General features: G+C 43.0%; 1 protein-coding gene across 10 annotated transcripts; it reads right to left on the bottom strand.

Annotated features, from left to right (window-relative positions):
- Positions 1 to 14: 14 nt before the first annotated feature.
- On the bottom strand, positions 15 to 19,485 carry igf2bp3 (insulin-like growth factor 2 mRNA binding protein 3). 10 transcript variants are annotated; one of them, XM_069681347.1, is made up of 17 exons: positions 19,311 to 19,485; positions 18,320 to 18,380; positions 12,723 to 12,771; positions 8,943 to 8,994; positions 8,619 to 8,682; positions 7,620 to 7,898; positions 5,826 to 5,960; positions 5,261 to 5,383; positions 4,933 to 5,068; positions 3,881 to 4,012; positions 3,641 to 3,709; positions 3,320 to 3,322; positions 2,844 to 2,963; positions 2,632 to 2,706; positions 2,364 to 2,495; positions 2,143 to 2,256; positions 15 to 116 (listed from the first exon to the last, which is right to left on the bottom strand). In XM_069681347.1, exons 1-17 carry the CDS (start codon positions 19,483 to 19,485, stop codon positions 15 to 17), a joined length of 1,821 nt encoding a protein of 606 aa, XP_069537448.1. The 10 variants fall into 10 exon arrangements, with proteins under 10 accessions (XP_069537448.1, XP_069537452.1, XP_069537445.1 ...); XM_069681351.1 differs by lacking the exon at positions 3,320 to 3,322 and adding an exon at positions 3,571 to 3,575 and having other exon boundaries at positions 3,694 to 3,704; positions 3,888 to 4,012; XM_069681344.1 differs by lacking the exon at positions 3,320 to 3,322.
- Between the last annotated feature and the right edge of the window lie 5,002 nt (positions 19,486 to 24,487).

The raw sequence follows: 24,487 nt of genomic DNA, 5'->3' as shown, positions 1-24,487 counted from the left end.
GGTCCGCTGGATCTTTACTTCCTGCGGGGCTGTGGAGGTTGGGCTCCAGACGTGGGCTTCGGCTGCTGCTGCCTTCTAACCTGAGCCAGGATCTCCTGAATCTTCCTCTGGGCCAGCTGGAAGGGACGAGACACACAAAATAGTCCTCAAGTTAAAGAGTCTATAACCCTCTTAAACTCAGAGTGCCCAACACTTTAAACTCTTACCAGTGTTTCAAAATAAAAGCTTTGTTTTAGTTGATACTAACACAAATATACATGGTTACACTGTTTGTTTCTGTGGTTTTCACTCTCCCTTGTAGATTTTGAAATAGTGTAACTCTCCTTACTCACTAATGGAAGCCGTAACACTTTGTTGTGCATGAGAAGCAGACCCATTGTGTACTGTTTAAAGCAAGGAAGGCATTTTATGGGAAATTTAACCAGTGAGCAGAAAAAGTCAGTGAGGAGGACTGAGCGGGATGCGGCAAGTTTTCCACATATAAATGTGTTTTTTCCCCTCATACAATAAACCAAAGACAACCTTCTACCACATTGTTGCTTGTTTTTGTAACATTAATGTATGGGGAAGTTTTGAACAGTACTTTTATTTTGAAAGCCTGGCAAGTGAAGGATCTGATTCGTTTTCTGCTTCCTGATTAAACATCCAGAGGCTAAATTTGTTGAATCACTTGATTGTCAACAGAGGTGAAAGTAATGAATTACTCACGTTACTGTAATTGACTAGCTCTTTCGTGTACTCACTTTTTAAAGTATTTTTCAAAGTCAGCAATTTTACTTTTATTTTCAGTTTGGTTCTTTGGCGACACCTAATGACAATACAGGGTAATTGCAGTTTTAACTCTTGATTTTCCTCGCTGACGGTCACTTTCCTTTTTAGACTGTTTGCCTTCATCTGAGCGTCGAGTTTGTTTCTTTTTCTTTGGATTTTCACTTATTGTTGAAGTTGTATCTGTAGTCATCGATCTTTTCTTTGATTGTTCAGCCATAGTAGATTACTGTTTACTCGCAGCACTCGCAGAGAGCGGAAAAGCAGCCGCTTAGCTCTGCCTACCCTCTGGCAGACCAACCACTGCTGGGTGATGGAAAATGCATCACTAACTGGGCGTCGCTTGTGGTTTTTAACCGCCAGTGTCGCCACAGACACCCAGTCCATAATTATACACAACAGCAGTAACACACGTTAGCTCTGAACCAAACTAACCCTTTAAAAGACCACACAATAACAAACTAACCGATTGAGGCAGCGGTAGACCATCAGCAACTCCCGTGGTCTGCGAGGTATGACTGTTATAATTACTGTTTTTGTCAATGAAGTCTGTTGGCTTTATAATTTATAACTGCTTTTTCATCGCAGTTCGACACCAAAACATGTAAACATCGGGCCCAGGTTTGAAAATAAGTTCATGTTAATTATAACTGGGATCTGAGGGCTACAGATTACACAATAAGCGCTCATAACCTGCTGTATGAAGCCTTTTATGGCGTTAGTTGGGACACCTATTACTTTAACTACCTTAACCTTTACATTGTTCCAACTGTACAACCATTTCCTCTCGTCCTTTTCAGTTGATTGCATTGGATGCATGTGTACGGTAACCTTTGCAAAATGTGTTTATTATAAAAATCAGCAGGGTGGGAAAGCAACTTTTACTTTAAGTACTTTTTAAGTGAGCTACTTTTTACCTTTACTTCACGAGAAGTACAAGTTCCTGACTGAAACTCTACTCGAGTAAATATTGCAGTCCTCTTTCACACCTCTGATTGTCGATAAATTAGATTAGCATGGATCCTTACGGTAATTTATTTAAACTGAATAAGCTTTAAAATGTCTCAGTAAAAAAAAAACGCAAGAATAACAACTATTAGCACTGTTTTAGCTCAGACCCCATTTAAAAAGCTTAAAGTGCCACATTAGGAATCAAATTAAAGATTTTTTATATAAATTAGAAACAATTTTCTGTGTTTGAGATAAAGCTGTTTGTTTGGAAACCTTCACTGGATCGGGTCAATAAAAAGGTGAACATTTGAATTAACTGCAGCAAATTCTAACAGTTAAAAAGAAACCTTGTTCATGCGGCTCTGGGGAATCAGAGCTGGAGATTTTGCCTCCCTGATGAACTGTACATCTCCGTACACTCACCTGGCATGCAAAGAAGTGTCCTATGATCTTCACTACAACCATGTCGTTCTCATCGGGCGTCTGGTCCCTGGGCACCACCACCTCTGCACAGGTCAGGTTCTGCAGCTCGTTTACCTGCGTCCACAACCACAACAGCACTATTTAAACATTTTTATTTGTTGGAGCAAACTTTGTGAGCTCAGGTCAGCTTCGGCAGTGATTTATGTATCGCATTGTCTTACCGTCTTTCCTCCCTTCCCGATGACTCGTCCAGCAGCAAAGGAGGGAACCTTGATGTGCGCCTCCAGCTTCACCTCCTCCTTGGGTCCAAAGAAATTCTCCTCCTTTAGCTTGCTGAAGATGCGACACTGAGCCTGCAGCCGGACAAGTACAGATTACTCAGGCTGCACATTCAAGTCATACCCAACTGCTGCAACAATATAATTTAACTATGGCTTTTATTTCTCTATATTTCCAACAGCTTTCTGTATGTCTGAAGAGGTACAACACCTTAAACTGAGCCTCTGGCGGTCCAATAATGATGACCATCCTCTGTTTGCAATCGACACCTTCTCCTGGGGCGATCTAAACAGCAAGCATAAAAAAAAAGGAACAATCGTTTATGCTTCCATTTTCTTTGGGTCAAAATTAAAATGTGTGGATGGCAGGGATGGACAAGTTATCATTGAGATGCAGAACTTCACCTCGTCTCTGTCACTCACTTTGATTGAAGCTCCGGCAAAGTGTGACAGCTGTTTGATGTGTTGACCCTGTTTTCCGATGATGGCTCCCACCGCGAGCGCAGGGATGAACAGGTGAACCGTCTCCGACTCCGGGTGTCCCTGATGGGCACAAAACGCGTTAGTACAACTGTGACCAGGAGATCGCAGGCCGCTTGTTCGACTCCGGTCACAAAGACGTGAATGCAGAGTGGATCTAGCTAAAGCTGCTCGGATCTGTAAGCTACGTTAGAGCTCGTGCCTGTCGCTTGAAATCAGCTGGTTAGAAGAAACAGTCGCTCTGCAGTAACAGAAACACACCTTGTTGAAACACTTTCCTTGTTTTTAGTGTGTGTGATTGACTGGAGTTCAGAAGGGGAGGTTGTTGCATAGTCAAAAAGGAACAACAAGTAGCACTGTTGATTTTGGATCGAGCCCAATAATCCAATCAATGAGTCAGCTGAGGGCACACTAACAACTTGCTTTGGCAGCCTCTGAATCTGGAGACGGCCTTTCAGCGCAGGGGATGTTTTACTTCACCGTGATAGAAACAGCAAATGCGACATGTTTGGCAGCAACGTCACGCTGAAACATTTTATAAACCCCATGTAAAATGAAGCCACTCATGTCTGCCAGGTCTTTCGTCTTCCCATGCACCACAACCGCACACGGATTAGGGCCTCAAAAGGTCACAGATCGAGGGGCGGCTGGAGAACAACTTTCATGTAGCAAACCCTGCCCCCTAATCCCGCAGCGAGCAGCCACAAGCCGTGCAAAGCACTTTGGGACGGGTGACTTACAGCAAGGGGCTGGCTGCTCGCCGACAGCATAGAAGCCCAAAATGGCCCCTCACCCCCATAAGGACTGCACTAAAGGGAAAAAGAAACATCAAACTGAGTCGCTAAAAATCTGCTTTTGTTTTCTAGCCGGACCCAGGAGTCGCAGAATATCAGGTTTAAATTAAAAAACATCAGCCAGTCCTGGGTTTCATGGCAATCTGTGGGGCAAACCACTGTAGTGTATGTGACAGTGAGACTTACTCCAAACGATGAGCATCCACCGTGGGCTCCAGGAGGAGGGATGCTGGACATGGAGGGACCCATGCCTGGTGCTCCGCTGGGGAACAAACCCAGAGCGTTCAGATTCAAGCCTGGAATCAGGTTGGACTGGAGCTGGAGAGAGAGGAGGGCATTTCTATTAAACCAACAGACATCACAACATGGAAAGTCGATCCAAACATTTTTATCTGAGGTTACTAAGAGATGCGTTTAAGAGATCCGTTTATTATATAGTACAGTTGGGTATCTTACAGCGCTTATAGAGCCATGATTCAAAATGAGTGTCAATCAGTGACTACTTTCAACAACTAGAGGTGAGAAGAAAACCCAGAAGAGATGTGATAATATCTGATACCTGAGAGCAACAGCGGCCTGATTTTAGCACAAATGTTTACTTCAGTCTTGAACTCAAATTGTGAGCTTCTTTCGAGAGTCAATGTTTTTTTTTAACAAATTTTATGTAGAGCAGCTAAACAACTGCCCGCCTTGCAAACTGCATGGACTCCTTATATAAATAAGTATGTGTGTAAAGCTCTATTGGCATGGGACTAGCATTACCTGGGGAAACACAGAGGTCATGCCAAGTCATCTGATAATATTAGCCCCGTTTACATACATTTTCAAGGTACAGAATACTTATGCACTGTGTTTACACCTGTAAGCTCAATTACAGCAGTTGATAAAACGCCACCCTTTATAAAGTTATTCCCCAACTTGTGTATTTTCTACAAACATGTATATTTTCACACTTTGGCTTCTGCTTGGTTTGTCTTGACACCTCAGTTTCTCATTTTGCCACGCTGTGTGTATTTATATGACCACAATTCAGGAAGTGAAAGGGCTGTGGTGGCAGCTGTGTATGCCAACACTATCTGATTAACTTAAAGACAGTTTGGTTTTCTAGTTTCATGTTTTTGTATAAACTGAATTACAGAAATGTTCTACTTAGCAAATCGTCTAAATCATTTTTCAAGCATAAAATTAATGAAACCCTTTATTTCTTTATTTTTCTTGTTGAATAACGTAATGCTTACGTTCATAGCAGCCATGTCGCTGTCATACGATTCCCTGACCTTCTTCATCACCTCCTCCTCAGCTCTTAAGCACTGCTCGACGGAGCCCTTCACTGTGATGGTCCGCTCTGGGTTGTACAGAGTCAAGTCCTGCAGACTGCACGGAGCAACGGGGAGGAGAATAAAGAGACATGAGAACAGTAGTCGGGAGTATAAATTCTGACAACAAAGCAAATACAACATCATTAAATATGCATGGTGTTCCATTCAGCACTTTTATGAATGGGCTGCAGGGACGACGAATAGTGTCAACAGAAAGAAACCATTGGTGGACTAAAAGCAGCCTTACGGCGAGATTGTGATCTTGGTCCCCGTATCCTGCTCGATTTTCTTCAGGTTGCGTCCTTCCTTCCCGATTAGTCTTCCTACAAAGTTGTTGTGTGCAAGTATCTTCAGTGGGATCTCCTCAGTACTGCACCAGACAGAAAGGATGTTTAGTTTAACACTCAACGGTAACTAAACATTCAGATAAGACCTTTTCTTTCCATGTCCATTATCTCTGCATGTTTTTAAACCGTCTGTATCGTGCATCATCTTTTCACAGGCCTGACAAACAAGTCGTTGGCATTTATCTTCAAACAAACTTCTGCTGATATTAATCAGAAAACGTCCACAACATGAATACAGCAGGTAAAATCATTCTGACTGGATTTTATGAAGTAAAACAAACATCATTTTAAGACGGAGCTCAGGAGTTTTAAATAGTAAAACACCGTAAATCTGATGAGACCAAAGGTGTGTTTCATAAAATGGTCGCTTCTGGTCTTTAACACATCTATAGGTGACTCAAACTTGTAGAACCAACATGAACTAAAGGAAACGTTTTCTCTTATTTGGTTTGGGGACAAACTCACAACTTTGTGTCGACGGCTTCCTTCTGCATGATGTCCATGATCGTTGTGCAAGCGTTCGAACAACCTTCAGGGGTAGAGTGAATCGTGATGGGCTTCTCCGCTGCGCCCGCGTTCTCTTTCCTGTGGATGTCGATCCTGGGGGAAAAGGCAAGGCAAATTATGGCACCTTTAGTCAACAAGGCAATTCAAAATGCTTTACATCATCAAGACAGGCATATAGAAATATTAACAAACAAGGGCATATGAACTAAAATTTAAAAACATAAAGGCAACAGGTAGATTTTTATTCTAGATTTAATGTCTTTTTTTTCTAAACCTATTTTACTTTGTTAAATCTTTTTTAGTGCATTGCAATCAATCAATAAATAGTCCGAATTAACCTTATGACTTATTTTTTGCCAGCAAATTTATTAAACCTGTAATTGGAAAAAAATAAACAGCAGCACATTTTATTTCCCACATATTTGACACCAACTCTCAGAAAGGTTTGTTTCTTGATGTCTGATAATGTGAGAGGTTTGGACAGTCCATAATAATGCAGCACATATAAAAAGTGCAATCAAGCAGCGTACAATTCATTGTTTTGTGAACATTTAGAATTTCAAAGTCTTTGCAGATCTTTACTCTAGCTTCCTGTGTGTCAAACTGGAGTGATGTGATCCACTCAACTTCTCATTAAGACAATAAAGACTCCAACAGGTCGATCAGACCGCTGCAGCTGATTCAGAGCGCTGCTGCTAAAGACACAAAGACAGCAGTGCGGTGGTCAAGCCTGCTGAAGGTTAACGCATGGACACATTTGGGGTCTTAAGTATCTGAAGCTGAACTATGATGTTTAATTGCTGCTTTTTTGGCTCTAACTAAATCATTTCATTTTTTTCCGTGTTGGATTCAAAACATTTTTGCACATTAAAGCATTGATTTTTTCAAGGCACATCATAGATCCTTTATGAGACACCATAATTATGCGAGTCATCTGCATAATTATGGTGAAGCTTTTTGCACGTTCCTAAACTGCGCAGGGGGCATGTAGATTTCAAACAGACGAGGCCCGAAAATGGAGCCTTGAGGAACTCCAAAAGGTAATTTTCGTACTCCTAATTTAGCACTGTAATAAATTTAATACCAACACTGAAACATGTCCACAGTCTTTTTTTAAGTGGACGTTTCTGTACTGTGAAATTCCTGACTGGATTAGATCAAAACATTATTTTGGCTCCTGAGTGCAGGGCTCAACTTTTGCAGCAGATCTGATGCCATGCACTTAAAACATTTGAGGGAAGGCACCAGGCGGAGGATTTCACATGTTGCACAATTTCCTCCAAGGCTGGTTGATAGGATCAAATTGTATCATGCTAATTAAATTGGTTTTAAGTGGATACAGACCCTATACCTAATGTGGAGAACCTGAGGGCCTAGTCTGATTTTCCAACTTTTGTCAGTGAAGGAGGCAAATTTACTTCCAGGGTTAAGCGGACAAAAGGTCCGAGGCTTCTGACACAGGAAGGTTTCTAAGCTTGTCGGTGGTAATAAAGATTTAAGGCATGACATTTTTTTTTTTTAAGACATTATGTCAAAAAGGACTGCTTTGCATTTCAGTTCAAAAGTACTATTAAGGCAAAAATACAAAGTCTCTTTAGAGATGTCATACTGGAAATTAGATTTTCACTTGAATTCAGCTTTTTGACACTCAGCTTTGCACTTTCATGGTGCTTTTTTCTCATATATACACATTTACTTTACAGGGTTGAAAGGACAGAAATTAGTGGTACAGTAGAACCTCTGCGTACGTACTTTGAGTGGGTCTGTTTGGTGATGTTGCGGATAGTGGCGCCCTCCTTGCCGATAATCGCCCCTACAAACTGCGTTGGAACCAGAATGCGCAGCGGGATGTCTGACTGCACTTTGGGCCGGGCGCCCAGACCTGGAGAACCGGAACGAGGGGGTCCACGGGCGTTAAAGCCTCTCCTGCCGCCCGCTGAAGGACCCTCTGGGGCAGCTGTCTCGTCGGGGATATAAGATACTTTCAAGGCATAGTTCTCCATCATGGATCCATTCAGCTTCTCCATGGCCCTGTGTATCACAAAGATATGTCTCTTAAACTCCTTACTTCTCCTGAGTGGATAAAATTCTTTTAAGGCAAATCAGACAGCTCTAGGATTGGTTTCTGTCCAATCCCCTCATCAATGGGAGAGTCCAAGGAGCAGGGACATTTAAACTAAATCAAGAGGCTTCTGTCCAATTTGGTACAGTTCATGTCCTAAATGATGGGTACAAGGGGGAGGTAAGAGCCCCTAATAAACTCATCATTGATGAGGGGCAGTGGCCAAACATCACATCTCATGAGCTAAACGATTTTCACTCCAAACTCAGGAGCATTAACACTTAATACACACGCCGTGTGAGCTTCAAGAATTTACATTGGTACAGAGTAAATCAATTATGCCTGGAGATGACTACAACCACTCGTGCAGAGAGCAACATTGTAGTTTGATTCATCTACACCAGGGGGCACCAGATGGCTAATTTAACCCCCTCCCTCTCCAACACACACAGTCCCCCCTCCTCCCCATCATCATTGCATGTCAAATTAAACTAGACTGGTTTTTGGAAGGAGGAAATCAGGTGCAATGTAGGAACACTGGGCAGAGGAAGTTGGTGTAATTTCCAGTAGAGGATGCTGGGAAAAGTGACAAACTTCAGCTGCTCCACGTCAAAAACATCAAGACAGATGAGCGGGAGTTTATGATGTGAATACACAGCGTGTGTGCGTGTGTGTGTGTGTGTACTCACAGCCTGGTCTGGTCCTTGGCTGCATATCGAACATTGACTACTGCAGTCTCTGTGTCAGTGTTTACTGCGGGAGATCAGAGCAGAGAGTCAATTCACACATATTCAGTGACAATTTACCACCACGGGCTACTTTTAAATGGTTTAACAATTACAAGCTAACCGCTAGAGATATTTTGCAGTGATGCATCTTTATTAAAAAATAATGTGAAGGCCACGTTAGAGTTTAGGAAGTCACAGAAATTCTGAATTAATTATAAAAAAGTGTTTAAGGTGAGTTGGTGGAATTATATTCCAAAATTGCGACAAATAAGAAATTATATTCACCTTGTTCACAGCTCTCTACAGTACCATACTGAGCAAGCATACCATCCAACACCTGAGAGAAAAGAGAGAAAAGCCATGATTACAGGAGACTTTGGAGGCTTTGACCAGAACCTGTTAGTGAGCAGGAGCTCATCTGTGGGAACCAGCCTGCTCGCTGCCAGGACACAGTCCATTAATTCTGAACCCCAGAGTTCAATGTTGAGTTACGTGGATAAATTTGCTGCCTTCTTGTAAAAGCCTTTCTACCTCGAATTATGACTCCCTCCTGTGGGAGCCTGCATGGCACTCCAGGTGCTGAGCGGGTTTTTAAAGATTTCAAAAAGTCTTTTTTTTTTAAAAGCATCAGTGTGTTTAGTGTAAAACAGTCATAGCTTAAAAAAAAAAAATATTTACAAGCAGCCCCCAATTAAACTGACAAAACATCTGTTTGACCATTCAGAAAAACTATTATACTATATACTATTAGACTTATTTTTATTAAATACTGGCAAAATAATTCAACATATTTAAAAAATCCCAGCATGTTGGAATCACACGTTTTTTAAAAAGCAAAGAGCAAAAATAAATAAATTAGAAATTTCATCCAAAAACAAGCCACGACATGCTGGCCAAACGCCCAAATCTGGAGACCACAGGATTTCAATTCATAGATGTGATCAAATGTGGGCGAGAGGGGGAGCGAGGGTTCTAAGCTAAGCTAAGACATCCGACCATGCTTAGTCGAACGAGAGGCCACACCCCCAAGAGCTCAACCCCACTTTCCAGCCAACAAGACTGCGTCCCTGCCCCCCCACTCCACCAACCCACCAACCAAGCAACCTCCCGCCTCCCTGCCATCTCCTCTCCCATCATTTGCTGCTCCGGCACCGATATGAGTTTCCTCAAGCCAAGAGTTGCCGGCTGCTTGCTGGATTCTCCGCCTGTCCGTCTAGCATGCCTGACCAATGGGAATCCAGGCCATTCAGGAAAGGGTGGGGTACATTCCAGCAGGAAGCAGTGGCTGGGGGAGGGGTGCGAGTTCATGCTACACATTCTGTGAATCGGCGCACATGGAGGGGAAGGGGAAACCGTCCAGGCCCACCCACCCACTACAGCTTGTGAACACGCCACTACTCTCAGCACTATTCTCTCGCTGTAGGGCTTCACACACTCTGACCCATTGTCTTATCTACCTGATAAGATACATACAAGGCCTTTACAACAAAAGAACCTTTTCTATTCTATTCCTGCATTCTTACAACCCCCTCCCCCCTCCTGAGGGGGAGAAACCTCCATGTCACCTTTTGAAAAAGGCAAACAGCTCGCTTGCTACATACGAGGATCATGGGTGGATCTGGAGCTGCGTTTGAGGGACATGCGTAGGCAAAGCGAGCCCACCATTACAAAACACTGAGCCTGTCCGTAGCCATTTGATCACCAGTGAGTGAATCAGGCTGGAATCGAAAGCCACGTCACAATCTCACTGTTTAGAACAATACTGAACAATTGTGTGCAATTTAAGAAGAGAATTTCCATTAGGCTTCAATGCTCTTTATGGAGCAGAAAATTAAAGTGAAACACTGCAAGCACACGCCATCACAGCTGAACCTCTGCAGAGGAGGGAAAAAAAAAAAGGGTCACGTAAAGCTGCGTTACAAGCACATAAAATCCCACGTGGAGGTTAACAGTAGGATCTTGACTTTGACACAAATTATATATACACATATATTGAAAAAAAGCTTCTGTGAAAATTTGTAAAAGTCCATACAAATGTACGTGAGCCCTGCGGGTCAGAATAAAACCAAAGTAGAACGTGCAGCTGACACTGAATACAAAAGAGTTTCAAATTAAACTCTTATCACATGGAGAGAAAAAAAAAAGACATGCAACACACACACACACACACACACACACACACACGACTGTTGCTCAACTCGCCTGTTTTTTTTCACTAATCACGCAGTGGCCTTGAAATCTGACCATGTTACAGCTCGCCGGTTCTATTTATATTTTTCATTTTTACGGGACATCTTTTTTGCCCTTTAACCCTTTATGGAAAAAAACCCAAATGGATTGATTTTGACATTTAACACCGACCTTGAGCGTCAGTTGTGCTGCCTCAATTCAGTTTGAAATCCTCGACCACACGTAAACTCAAGTTCCACTGAAGCAGCGCTGACAGTTTCACATGATCAATTCAAACGAGCTTTTCTGAAGAATTTTTCATAGAGAATTTCTGGACGTATTTTTCTGCCTAAAATTACAAAAAGTCTCGGGCTCAGGCTTTATCGAAGATCAAGTCAAATAAATCCCGGTGTTTAAAATGTAACCTATGCTGAATTAATTTTGTGTACGACTAACACTTTGGAGACGATTAAGTAAATATAGCCAATTTTAATATTTACTTAAAGTGGCTGGTCTGTTTTAAGCTGTTTGAATGGGGTAGCAGACACAACATAATGGCCATTACAAAAGTACGTACACAGTATAGCCCGATACAGCAAAGTACACCTTTATAGAGCTTATATTGTATTCAATCAACACTGTTAGGAAAATACAGATATTCAAGGTGTAGTGTGTGGCGGCATTTCTGATCTATAATCTAGATGCTTCAGAGTGCCTCCAAATTAGGAGCAAGTTTAATCTCTTGCAGACAGCAATGTCATTTTAGCATTGTAAGCTACACACTTAGTTTGTCTTGCATGGTCATATACTGTTTGTCAAAAATGTGTATTGTTTCTAATTGTTTGTATTGTAATGTGTGTTTTTTAGATCTTCCTGTCCAGGGACCACAGATGTAAATTAGCTACGTAGCTAACTCTGGCCCAACAGTCATGATGTGCACAGCCGCTGTCAAATAAACTAAAACCTGGATTGCATAAAAAAAAAATGTGCATGCGCTAATTTCATGTTGGACACCACTACAAGTCAAGGAAACACTGGCACACGTGCACCTTCAATCAACTCACAAATCACTTCATGCAAACTCATTGTGCAAATAAAACCACCACACCTCAGAGGGCTTAACCAAACCGACCTGCTAATTAAAAAAAAATAGATAGCACATCCCATAAAACATACAAGGATGAGATCTGCACACAGGGAGCCAAACCTCTTGTCTCATGAATGTTTCACAACCTCTCAGACTATACACTTAGTTTATTTTTATTTCATTTCCACACGAGTTTGTTAACATGGAAGCACATGGTATTATAAAGGCATTCACGCTCCACCGAGCTTGTGGGGATCGGTGTTGAAAGACACCCTGACACAACAATTACGTCACTTTTCCCGCTGAAGGCAGATCGGATCCCGTGTAGCCCGAGAATCAATCCAAATCAAATCAACAGCACGCTTTTCTAACAACGCTTTAAGAACATGCGTTATAGGTAGCCAACACATGTAGCTGTATAATGCTACTAAGCTGACATGACAGCTTTAGGTTTGCTCGTGTGTGTGACCCCGCCACATCACCCAGAGACCCTACGCTTTTTAAATATCTTTACATCCCTTCTCCGGACATCCATCCTGGATTCTCCAGCGTGCTTCAACCGTACAACCTTCATTATCAATTTTCAACCTGCTTTATTTATTTCTGCTCTACCAATCACAGTCCCACCCACTGGTTGGTGCGTTACACCTGCCTGAGCTGCAGCCTTGTTCAAACGGGTCATCAAGCTCGTGCTCAAGTGAAACCCAAAAGGGAGGCAGGGTGACTCCAGTGGCCACTAAATGAACGCCCAGTCGGGCTGCCCAGTGGTGCCCCGCCCTGGAAGCAGTTTGAAGCCTGTTAGCACTCACCTCCCACTGCATGTGAGGCGGGATGTTCCTGATCTGCAGCTTACAGCTCCTGGAGGGAGAACAAGGGAGGAGGAGGAGGGTGGGGGATGGAGGAAGGAGGAGGGAGAGAAAAGGAATTGATGAAGGTAGATGGGAGAGGAGAAGAGGGGAGAAAGAGAGTTAGTATCAGTCAATACCAAGGACACAATGATACAAATGACTGTAAAAAGGTGTCTTATTAACATGAATACACAAAAGAAAAAAACAGGTCTGTCTTCTCTCCGTCATCAGAGGGAAACCGAACAGGGTGGAGAAGCTGCAGATATGACTTCTGCTTTAATTCCATTCCCAGCCCAGCAGGTGCACTGAAGCACCCTGGGTAAAACGTGGGAGGAAGTGATGGAGAACAAGCAGGCAAAGGGGCGATTTGGAATCAACACCGTTGGCCTAAATTGAGCTTTAGGGTGCTCAAAATCAAAATTTAGCTAAAACGCACCACGCCCTTTACAGCAAATCACCGATTGTGTGACACACAATACGAGACAGGGAGGAAACAGGACATTGTGTCTGCAGGAAGGAGTAGTAAGAGAGCAGAGTGGGGAGAAAAGGACTGAAAAAGGCAAGATATGCTGTATCAGAATGTTTTGTCTACACACTTTGAGTCAAGGATGTGCCCGTAGCATTGCGTCATGACGATTCAACCACTGCAAGGCTCAAGCCCACTTTCTCAACCAATAAAAACACTCATCCAGGAGCGTCCAGCTGTTGTATCAGAAATAGGCGTAGGGAGGGGGCGGGGGGGCAGGTGCCATACACTAACTAAGGGGAACCTCCGCTGGACGTGTCACACTAAATAGGAAGAATCAAAATTGTGGGCTTGTTTGTGGAGCGTGTGCGCACAGCAGAAGCAAGCGGAGACCAGCAGCCACAATGGTGCTGCTGTGCTAGAAACAAGCAGGGCAAACATCCCCAATTCATCCTTTTTCGCTTGAAGGTTCCCCATTTAGTATGTTATGAATGTGTGCAAGTACGGGCTGTGTGTGGAGGTCACGCAGACAATAGAACTTGCGGATCAATGAGTCACAGAGTTTCACAAGTGTCCGCCTGCATGTGGATGTTGTATAAAACTGAGACGAGTGCAGGCCACTCCAAAGTCCTCCTGCACGTCGACACGCACACCAACCTAAAGGAACAAAATGTACATATGGCCGAGAGAGAGCTGAAGCGTGAACACACACAATGTGGAATCACAAACTCTGACCCCCAACCCGTTTCCACACCAGCCTGACACCCGCCCTGCACATATGCAGCTCATTTAACTTATACAGTTTGTAGACACAATTCTGTCTTATGTTAAACTTTACACAGGAACACTACACACCTCTCTTTGTTTCCCTCAAGCTTCACTGAGCTGTTAAATGATGTCTAAAAATGCAGCTCATCTACTTGCTCCACTTGTAATGGTTGTTTTGTAATCTGCTGTGTAGAAGATAACACCTTACAACGTGCAGCATTTATAAACTATTTACACCATGAACTAAATTTTACAGAGAACGGGAGTGTTAGAAAAAGGTAATTTAAAATAAGAATCACAAACACACACATGCACATCTCCGCAGTGAAACACACCGGACATGTGCAACAAGGGTTGTTGCAGTAGTTGAGATTCCTCGGATTAGCCACTACGACCGTAATCAAGCTAAGAGCAGCTCACCAACGTGTTTCATTTGGGACATTAGGGAACTACTTTATTCTAAATGGGCAAATTGTAAAGAAAATTCCCAAATAACTTCCAAGAGGAATTCCAGCCCTTTCCGGCCCACTGTGCCATTCCTGGCTGATCCGCACCCCCCAACCCCCCCCCACCCTCCCCTCACATTCTGTATGCTCTGCATTGCGGTGGGAACGCCATGCGAAATGTGCAAATGCACCGAGCACTTCCAGTCGGATTAACCTATAGCTCCGCACACAGAAGAAGTCAGCCAGGGAGTGGGGCAGGGTGGGGGGTTGGGGGTGGTATACATTCCCCAGTCCCAGCCTTTGATTTGGGGAAGGGTGGCGGTGGTGGTGGGTGGGGGTGTGAGTGGGGTGTGGACTAGCCCTGTTTCAGGCAAGGGTAACAAGGGCCCTCTCTGCCCTGTGGGGGTGGGGCCCTGTTGCCATGGACACGGACAAGTCCACTGACAGGAACATGTAGAGCGGGGGTTAAAAGTGGGAGGGGGAGGGAAGGAGGGGAGGGCCAGGAGTGACTGGGGTTGGCTCGTCATGTGATGGCCAGGAGGAGGCCCGGCTCCTTATTTACTTTTAAAAAATGGACCAGATATTCTACATGTTCGCCCCCGTCTCCACCGCTCAGCTGACACCTACGGGCCTCCACCACGAGCGCACACACGTATGCAAACGTACACATGAAGACCCACAACATAAACACCGCATCTGAACTCCCAATTCTTCTTCTTCCTTCACCTTCACTACCACAATCTACGTGGGCACCATCAGGGACGGTGTGGGACAAGCTCCATCCACAGCCACTGAGTATTCATCGTGCAGAGGTTCTGAATGGCTGAACTCCACACAGTCCTGTTTCCGCTGCCCTCTCTCAGGCCTTACATGCTCCCAATGAGCTACATTCAGCACGTTTGGGTGGATGGTTTGGAATTCCCTACTGAGTCGAACGTCAACAGTTTGAAATGACTCAACTTCTGCAAGGATGACACATTTTTGTCGTCCTCACCAGCACAGAAACTTAAATTCATATACATTTAACAGAGCAAGAATACAATGACATTCTGACCGAGCCAAGCAGCAGGGAGAGTTAAGGAACCTTCGCCTGCAGTCTGGATAAAACAAGGGGCCACATTCATAATTCTCTGGCACCCCAAGTCTCCGTCCCAAATCCCCGTTTTTGCAGGTGGGGCCCCAGGGTGACCCCATGACCCAGAATTCTTGTAATAAGAGCCAGGAGCCACTTCTACAAAACAGCACTGATAACATCAACACCCTCGTCTCCATTTAAACATGCTCCCTAAAATACTTAGTTTAAAAAAAATTAAACACACACAACTCCTACAACTTTACACAGCCAGCTGAAAACAATAGCTATAGGCTATATATGTTGAAAGAGAAATCAAAGTTTGACACACATGTTTAACATCCGCTTCTTAACATTCGTTTCTCCATCGCTGCTGCACACAACTAACACACACACACACACACACACACACACATATACACACACGCTTTAGGCCACCCCTCCTTTAGACATTTTTCCCTCTCTTCCCATACATGTGACTAAGCGAGTATATGAATGTGGGGAAGCAACATTCTTGTGTAAACTTTATCCAATGAGGGGAGCACAATCTGAACAGGAAGTCAGGTCAGAGTGTATACAATAATGGCACTCTTATGAAACTCACTCATATTAAAAATAAAATATTTAGAATTTAATTCAAAGTAAAAAATAAGAAACTGCTCAGTTAGGGAATCACCTGCAAATATACATTTTATGTAGCCATGTTGAACTTCTGTTAAATTGGGTCAAATGTAAAAAACAAAAAAATAAAAAAAAAACTGCCATATTTTCCACAATTTACTGAACGGTTTAAAATGGCAGTGTTAAATGTAAATACACCTATAAGATTGTGAGGGGTGCTTTATTTCATTTTGTATAATTTACTTCCCTCCTCGGAATAAAATCTAAATAAAAATGTAGGACATTGTCAAGAACGTGTGGGTGTCATCTTTAATGCTAGATTATTTATTTTTTTTAAGCATTAAATGTTTGTAGAGGTCAGGCAAAGGAAATGTAAATATCCACAAGATAGCTGAGAGATTTAATAACTATAAAAACACAATATATGACGACCAGATGTGTTAACTGAACTGAATTTTGTTGTGTTTTGTTTTTAGTGCACACAGTACATTTTCAGGAGTTACTGGACACAGCAGATGTTTTGCTAATGCACTGGAGATAATTTAAGTGGGCTTTGGGCCACAACCGTGACAAACACGGAGGAATGTATATCAAGATGTTTGAATACATGATGCATTTTGGCTAAAGTGGAGCACCACGCTCCATAGCATGTCACCCCACGCAGCTTTTTCTTTATGAGCCCCAAAACTGCAGCCGCCCCACCTTGATCTCTGTCTGCTGTAGCACTTCCCCTTCCTGAGGGGTTCAAAGGTTAAGCCACAGTGATTGGCCCAGCCCCCAGTAGATATTTGCAGGTTGGAATGCAAAGAGGGGCCCCAGCGTACAAGTGTGTGTGTGTGTAGTCTAAACCCAGAATACTGTTCCCATTGACTACTGCTATGTAGCATGTTGTACAGGGAGGGCACGTTTTACTTTTTTAAAAGTGTGGCTGAAACTCGAGTCTGTTGCTGCCATTGCCACACAGCGGGCTGCACTAACACACAGAGCAACGTCACCAGCTTTTTCCTGATCAGGAAAATTTGGAGGAAGGCGTCGAGGTTTGACGCAAAATTCCTCACGTAGCTCACCTGGTTTATTTTTCCAAGCTACAATTTCAAACAAACAGCCCACAAGCTGCCAGGGAGAGCTTGTATGACCTTCAGGTGGAAAACACATTTCACGTAAAGATGTGAAAAATTCCCTGCTTCATCGACATTCACATCCCAGCACTTTCTTAAAATCAATTTAAGACACGTAAAATAGTTTTGAAGCCCACACGTTTCACCTCGACATTCTAAATGTGTTTTTTTACTCTACGTAAATCAGCAGATAATTCTATCGTGCTTTAGAGATAAACCCATGCACATTACGTGTAATGCCTCAGAAATCATCACACCAATTACCAAGCGAGAGCCATTTTAATTTAATTCAAGAAAAGGCTTAATTGTGAGCGAATTGCGTCACCATCAAAAAATACGCCACAATGCCAAAAAGCCTCAGAAATGTACGTCCTCTGCACAGATTGCGGAAACAACACACAATATATTTACAGTACGCTTTAGGGAAATAGTTCAGTAAAACACTACAGCCCAGGGTAGCTACGAGAGCTAACTTAGGAGCTCAGGTTATCGTGACTTGGGCCCCAAAACCTCCCATTCCAGTCGCGTTTGGGAGTCCATCTCATGCAACAGCAGCACAATGTGCAGAGGAGGGCGGAAGCGCAGGGCAGGCAGGGAGAATGACGGGCAGATCCTTCTCAAATGGACGACTCCACAAGGCCTGTACGCCTGGACTCACTCTGCACACATTTTAGCCAGCACACCCAGCCTTTAAGTTATCGCCCTGAGGTTGCAGCTCACGTAGGGTCAAGTACAAAACGTATACAAGAAATACTAGGGGATGGGCGACAAGATACAGACATGTGCACGACGGTTTTAGGAGCACCCCACAGTCATGGCGAGAGGAGGGAGTACACCACCATACGCCCCTTTCATTTGACCCCAGAGCATTCAGGAAAAAAGACACCACATTTAACCTAAATGAAAAACAGTCACACCACTGACTTAACAGTGTTCAAAAGCAACGTAAACGCATATTTCGGGCAAATATCTGTTAGTTAAAAATAGCTTGCTGAAAATAATGTGGGGAAAAAACACTAGAGCTCCCACGAGTTGAACCAGGCACTATAAAATAAAAGTAGACCTACCTTAGACGTTTAGGGACCGAGTAGTCCACATCCAGAACTTTCCCATGAAGTTCAACTTTACCTAAAAAACAAACAAAATACAGCTATTAATTTCATGAAGCTATTAACCCCTTAAACAGACCTACTTTCTTGCATTTAGGAAGTGTATTTAGGGTAAGTGTTTACGACTCATTTTATGTAGTGTGCCTCAGTCCACGTACACAGGGTATAGTCCTGGATATTTTAAAAAGAGTGTGATGTTAGCAACACAAATTACTTTAAGTGTGCGAGCCACTGAGAGCACGAGGACACAAACGAGCTAGTTTTAGCCCAATACGTAAAATTACTCGAGTTTAGCTACATTGTTACGTGTCCTGTATGAGCAGGCTTTACTTTAATGTAAAAACAACCCCAAAGACGTAGTGAATAATACAGGAAAGCAAATGTACGTGTGTCTCAGTTAGTTGGCCTACATTTGACCAACACAATTAAACCACCTGGTGTGTCAGCATGGGCGAAATGGCTTCACAATGTAGCGAGTTGTGGACACAGCAAAAGGCCTATAGTTTGAAACCTGGACAAGAGTATAAGTTCAAAGTGAGGCTGGTAAAAGCAAGCTACACTCCACAGCCTCTGCTCCTGTTGTGCCAAAGTGGGCTGTGTGTTAGAGCCCACAATAAGGTTCACTTCACGGCGTCCACAGCTCGCTGCCTAGTCGCCCCACTGCCCTGTACGGCGTATAACCTGCAATGGGGAAGCCTTAGTATTCACATGGTTGTGTTTACTCTTCCATTTTATAAAGCACACTCAAGTGAAATTACAAAAGCACAATTTCGCTCAAACCCAGAGCCGCTATTTGTCTGAGCTCACGGTGTCAAAAGGCCAAGTAACGGTTGTGTGAGAGAAAGAAACGCTTGGATACACCCCCACCCTACAGGACCGAAGTAAAGACAATCTTTACACAATTGCAGCAGTTCGTGCGTCTTTCAAAATGCCACTTTTTTGTACCCACCTGAAAGAATATCGATGGCCTTCATTGCAGCCTTGTCGTCCGGGCAATCCACAAACGCATAGCCAGTTTTGACAAGAAATTGACCACAGTGCGGAATCTTCCACTGCTCAAAGATAGTTTCGAAGTCCTCCTCGCACGCCTCGGCGCTCACGTTGCCAATGTATAGCTTATTCATGTTGTGCGCCGAAAAGGGACAATCTTTACGCTGAGGGAGAGATAGTTATTTGCACTCACGGATGTGCAGTGTTTGGAGTAGCCTAAATCGCCTTTACTACTACGGAGTGGCTGTGGCGTGCTTCCCGGTCGTTCAAGCCACAGATAGATTTAAACTGGCAGCCTCACAGTGCGTTTGCTCTCCCTCGCCCCTCTGTCTCTATCGCGCAATAAATAAATGCTCAATTATTAATCTGGTGTCTCCAAACGATGGCGGGCTGGGTGAAAAGGAGGAGAAACTACTTTGTGTCTTCCTCCAAACCCCTTGGCAAAGAGACAGAGAATGTCACACACGGTAAGGCTGGCGCCCGCCTCTAAGTCTAGAGCCTAGAATAAGAAGAAGAAGAAGGGGGAGAAAAAAATCCTCTGCTATTCCGGCTTTTTTGAATGAGCCACGTGTTCAAACTACAAATCAGCCCACACGTGAGGAATCCCAATTGCTCAATTAAGTGTTTGGGATTGGGGAAAATTGCACGGGAATCTGGGGTGGGGACAGCAGAGGGGAGTGGAGAAAAAAGGGAAAGAGTGGATTGGTGTTGGGAAAAAACCTGGCGAGCTATGTGCGTAAAGGGATTCCGTGAGAACCCAGTGTATCTTTACTAGAATCACATTCGTGTGCCTTTCTCTGCAAAGGCTCGATTCTCATTGGTCGGTTGAGGAATAGTAAAGCGGCAGTGCGCTCACGCACGCCCATAGCAGGGAGACGCTGATATTGCGGGGGCTTGTGCGCACGGCTGTGTTAAGTGCGCTGGACTGATGACACACAAGGAAGAAAAGGGGGTGGGGCCGTTTATAAATGATGTTTCACTATATTGTTAAATTGCATACTGGACACATTTAATTTTGAAAATGTTGACTAGGGAGGGCCCTGTGCCGCTACGTGGGCCCTCGCGCAATGTGGGAATGACACGTACTACTATCCACATGACGGCATCCATCTTCTCCAGCTAGAGTGGAGCCATGCCCTCCCTGATCCACAACTCAAAGTCCATCAACAGGCCCAACTTGACGGTGGTCACACAAAATGGCTTTAAGGGGGTGTCTCGATGCGAGATAAGTGCCGCCACGCCTCTTGTTTGTATCAACTTTCAGGCCGAAAGCTTCGAAATCGACAAATCTTCGGCCATGTGGTCCGAATGCACATGGCGAATCCTCCCTGCTATACCTCCGGCATGGACTTGCATTCACTCAAAGAGGGAGGGGTCTCCTACACTAAACTGCCCCTAGCGTCCTATGTAAAGCCCAGCCAGAGTCCTTCACGTGTGCAATACATGTCTAAAATATTACACAACTGTCAATAAGATCTTTCGTAAATCACAGGCAGAGGCCGATTGTTTACGCACAGGGCATTCAGCAGAGAGCGGCCATGTTTGCAGGACGGATGGAGGGCTGAATCTTTACCTGTTGATGGCACAATGATCAGCATATAAAATAATAATCCACACACTTATAAGGGTGTTTTATTCAATTTTTTTTGTACAAATTTAGGACCCCAAAATTAAATTTTGCATTCAGCATCATGCTCGTAAATAGATCAAATCTAACAATGGACTTAAGAAGGGAGAAATAGTGGAAACATAGATGCATTGTTTGTTATGGAAATGTAAAAACATAATATCAATCTATCTATCTATCTATCTATCTATCTATCTATCTATCTATCTACAACAAGCTGGTTAATAAGGTACACAAATCTAAAACTAATACTTTATAATATGACGCCCCTGCATAAAGCTTCATGCTGGTAATAATATTCTGTTTGTGTTCATATGTTATGAAAATATTATACTAACATTAAGGACAATATAGAGGCTGTAGCACACCATGCTACTGAACTGTATTGTATTCTGCTTGTGCTTCAAAACAACCAAATTGAATTCACACAATCCTTAAACTGTCTCTACAAAACTAAATATTATAGCTGTAGGAATGATATGTTGCAGGATTTTTGTATTATATTTCATTACGTGTAGATGTGTGTAGCCTACGTAATAAACTGACCAGTGAGTGTATCTATTTACACCTATTCATAGAGTAAAGGTTGTACTTCCACTGAGGCTATTTAAGTGTTTACATGTGCTCAATACGCATCACATGTGACAGTATAATTAGTCATTTAAGATCTCCAGTATAATGTAGGCTATCAGACAGTTAGGTTCCTATAATTAGGCAATAGGCTTGTGATTTGTCCTAACAGTTATGAGTTGTAAATCAAAGTGGGACTTGAAGCCAGGTAAAAGTAAGTAAAAGTAAAACTGTAACCTTAAAAAAGTTGAATAATCAGAATTTCCTTTTGCATTATCATTGTAACTTACATATTATTTGCTAATTAGTTTTGCTTTAAGCTTGGTTTTGCTCATTAGCCTTTACCTTGGCTTTTGAAAGGTGGTCAAACTGTATTTCACCTGTAACAAAGTGTTTTGAAAGTTTAGGTGGGTGTATCCTCCTCTGCAGCCTTGCTATTTCCAGTGCAAAGGGCTGCACTTTTAGCTGCAATGATAGCACAGTGTCCCTGCACTGTGTGCTAATGAAAAGGTCTAGGTGTGCAGCTCACATAAAGCAGGTTACAAAAGCAGTGTTGGTTTAGTGGGCCCTTCAGCCACTGGCTCAGACTGGGGCCATGGCTGTCTCAGTGGGTTTACTCCTCTGCTGCTGAGCAAACACAGCGAGCTCTCTGATTGGCCGAGGGGACTGACCAATCAGAGGGCTGCAGACCCGCTCCGTACTACTGCTGCTGGCTCGGCCTCAACGCGCTCATTCATTGGCTCCTCGGCTCGACTATTCTATATGAAACAGCGCGCCAATTAAGCATTTGTTTCCATGTTTCCCCTGTTGGGCTTTGTCATAAGCCATAAAGATCTAACGAAGCACGAGCTGGCGGCTAAATCCGCGGCACTTTTCATAACTGTGCTCAACTTTTCAGGAAGTTTAGGTTGTGTTTACATTTATGGGGCACTATTATACATATGTTAGATGGCAAAAGAATAAAAGAGAGCGTTTAAAATTCGCTTTAAAGGCTCATCCTACTACTTTTAAATAGTCTTATAATTTGTTACAAGTTTCAACTCCGGAGAAGTTTCTTAATAAGTTTTTACTCTGATATTAAAGCTACGTATTCTTTCTGTATGCACCAATCTAAGGAATTTATTAATCCTGAGCGGCTTCCGTTGGCCTAGTTAGGCGCATACAATTTTTTATAACCTACTGTCGACGCCTTTATTGACTTACACAGCATAGGAAATAACGAAACGCCTCAAAGTGTCGTGCACAGTGCTTGTTAGTGCATAATAGATGGTATAGCCTATACGTGAACGCATAGATGGAGACTGCAGTCATGTGAGTGCTCGCTTTAGATGAGCTGATGCATGGCTGCAGCCTGTCTGCGTGTGTGGCTGCAGGGTCTGCAGGAGCAGTAGTGAATGTATCGCTGAGGAATGTACAGAAAGTCTCCCCGCCCCCAGTTTCTGGACTCCTCGCTATGGACAAATTCCATAGGGGGCAAAAAACTGACATAAAGTTTCAGACTAGACTGCATCCTATGTGGGAAGATTGCTGCGGTTAATGTCAGTACAGGAAAAAGAACTGACAAAATCGATCTGGTGAAACATAGTCTGGGATATTTCTAGAGAGAAAGAGACAGAAAGAGGAGAGGGGAGGCAGATTGTTTAAGTAAAACGCAGCTTATAGCCCAACTTTGAGCTGCTGGCCTCACTCCAAGATGTAGATAGTCTACGTCGCCAAGCGCGAGGCTCTTTTGCAAAGCCCTTTAGGCTACACTGAATCAAGGGATTCTGGTTTCCGGTGAGATTGTTTTTATTTTTTATTTATTCTCAGCCGATTCTAATCTTTCTCAATGTTTTCTTTCCACTTGAGTTGCTACCATTAAATCCCCTGACTGACCGCTTCGGACACAGTCAGGGAACAGAGTGGTGTGCGCCATGTTGAGGAGAATCTAGAGCCTTACAGTAACATTAACTGATGGAAACAATGTCCTGATCGAAGCTAATATGAGCCTTTTTTTGGGTCTGGACACATGTTTTCTATTTATATCTAGAGGTTTCATGCAGGCTCAGAAACACACAAAGCTGGATGTGTTTTCTCCTCAGACTCTCCTGTGGGATGACACCCTCCATCTCATTAGAAAATGGCGGTTTGTGCCCCTCAAAACACATGCCAAGCAACATTTCTTTGTAACAGCAAATGACGAGTTAATGCTGGCTGGGGAAATGTAACAAATGTACACACATTCGAGCTAATATCTTTGTTATTTTTGGAAGAATAATGCTGCTAAAGGAGCAATAGTTTTTCTCGTTTTCTCGTCACTTGAAGCTGTTTTTCAAAACAAAAAGTCCTTATCTGCACATTGGAGAGGAAAAGTAGATCCACAGCCATAGAAAAGATTGTTTAAATGTTTAGATAATTTTCAAGGAAATAATTGGTCTCTTATTTTATTATAATTTACTACAAAAAGCTATAAATAGCAACCAGACGTATCTGCCGTCACACTATTGTTCTGTTCTACAAGTGGCAGCAATTATCCCTTTTATTCTTTAAAGAAATGTTTGCTTAATTACTAAGTAATTTTAATTATGCTAACACTGCATTTAACAGGCTGCTGTGTGTGTTTAAGGGAAACTTGCAATTCATATTTGTTTTTGTACATAATTTCAGCAAAACTATATTTTATTTTGGTAAAAAACATGTTGAATTTTGTATTTTTGGTGATTTGAAGATGCTTTATTTTGTAGTTTTTGTTGAGCTTTTTCTCAGATTAACACCACGTTGATGCAGTTTGATAAAAAAAAGTGGAAGCTTTCACGCTCAGTCACATGAGCATTTGGAGACTTTGCCACACATTGCAGCTTTACTGAATGTCCATCTGTTATATAGAAACCCTTCCCCTCTGGCTGCTGGTGTTTACTGGTTACAGCACTGTGAGTGATTAGCTACACTGTGATTTGTGT

This window comes from Semicossyphus pulcher, unplaced genomic scaffold, assembly GCF_022749685.1.
Source record: "Semicossyphus pulcher isolate SPU_LCO1_2020_fin unplaced genomic scaffold, fSemPul1.0.p SCAF_5, whole genome shotgun sequence".
Taxonomy (NCBI): Eukaryota; Metazoa; Chordata; class Actinopteri; order Labriformes; family Labridae; genus Semicossyphus; species Semicossyphus pulcher.
The sequence above is the reverse complement of the archived record's forward strand: the minus strand, read 5'-3'. Positions and strand labels throughout refer to the sequence as shown.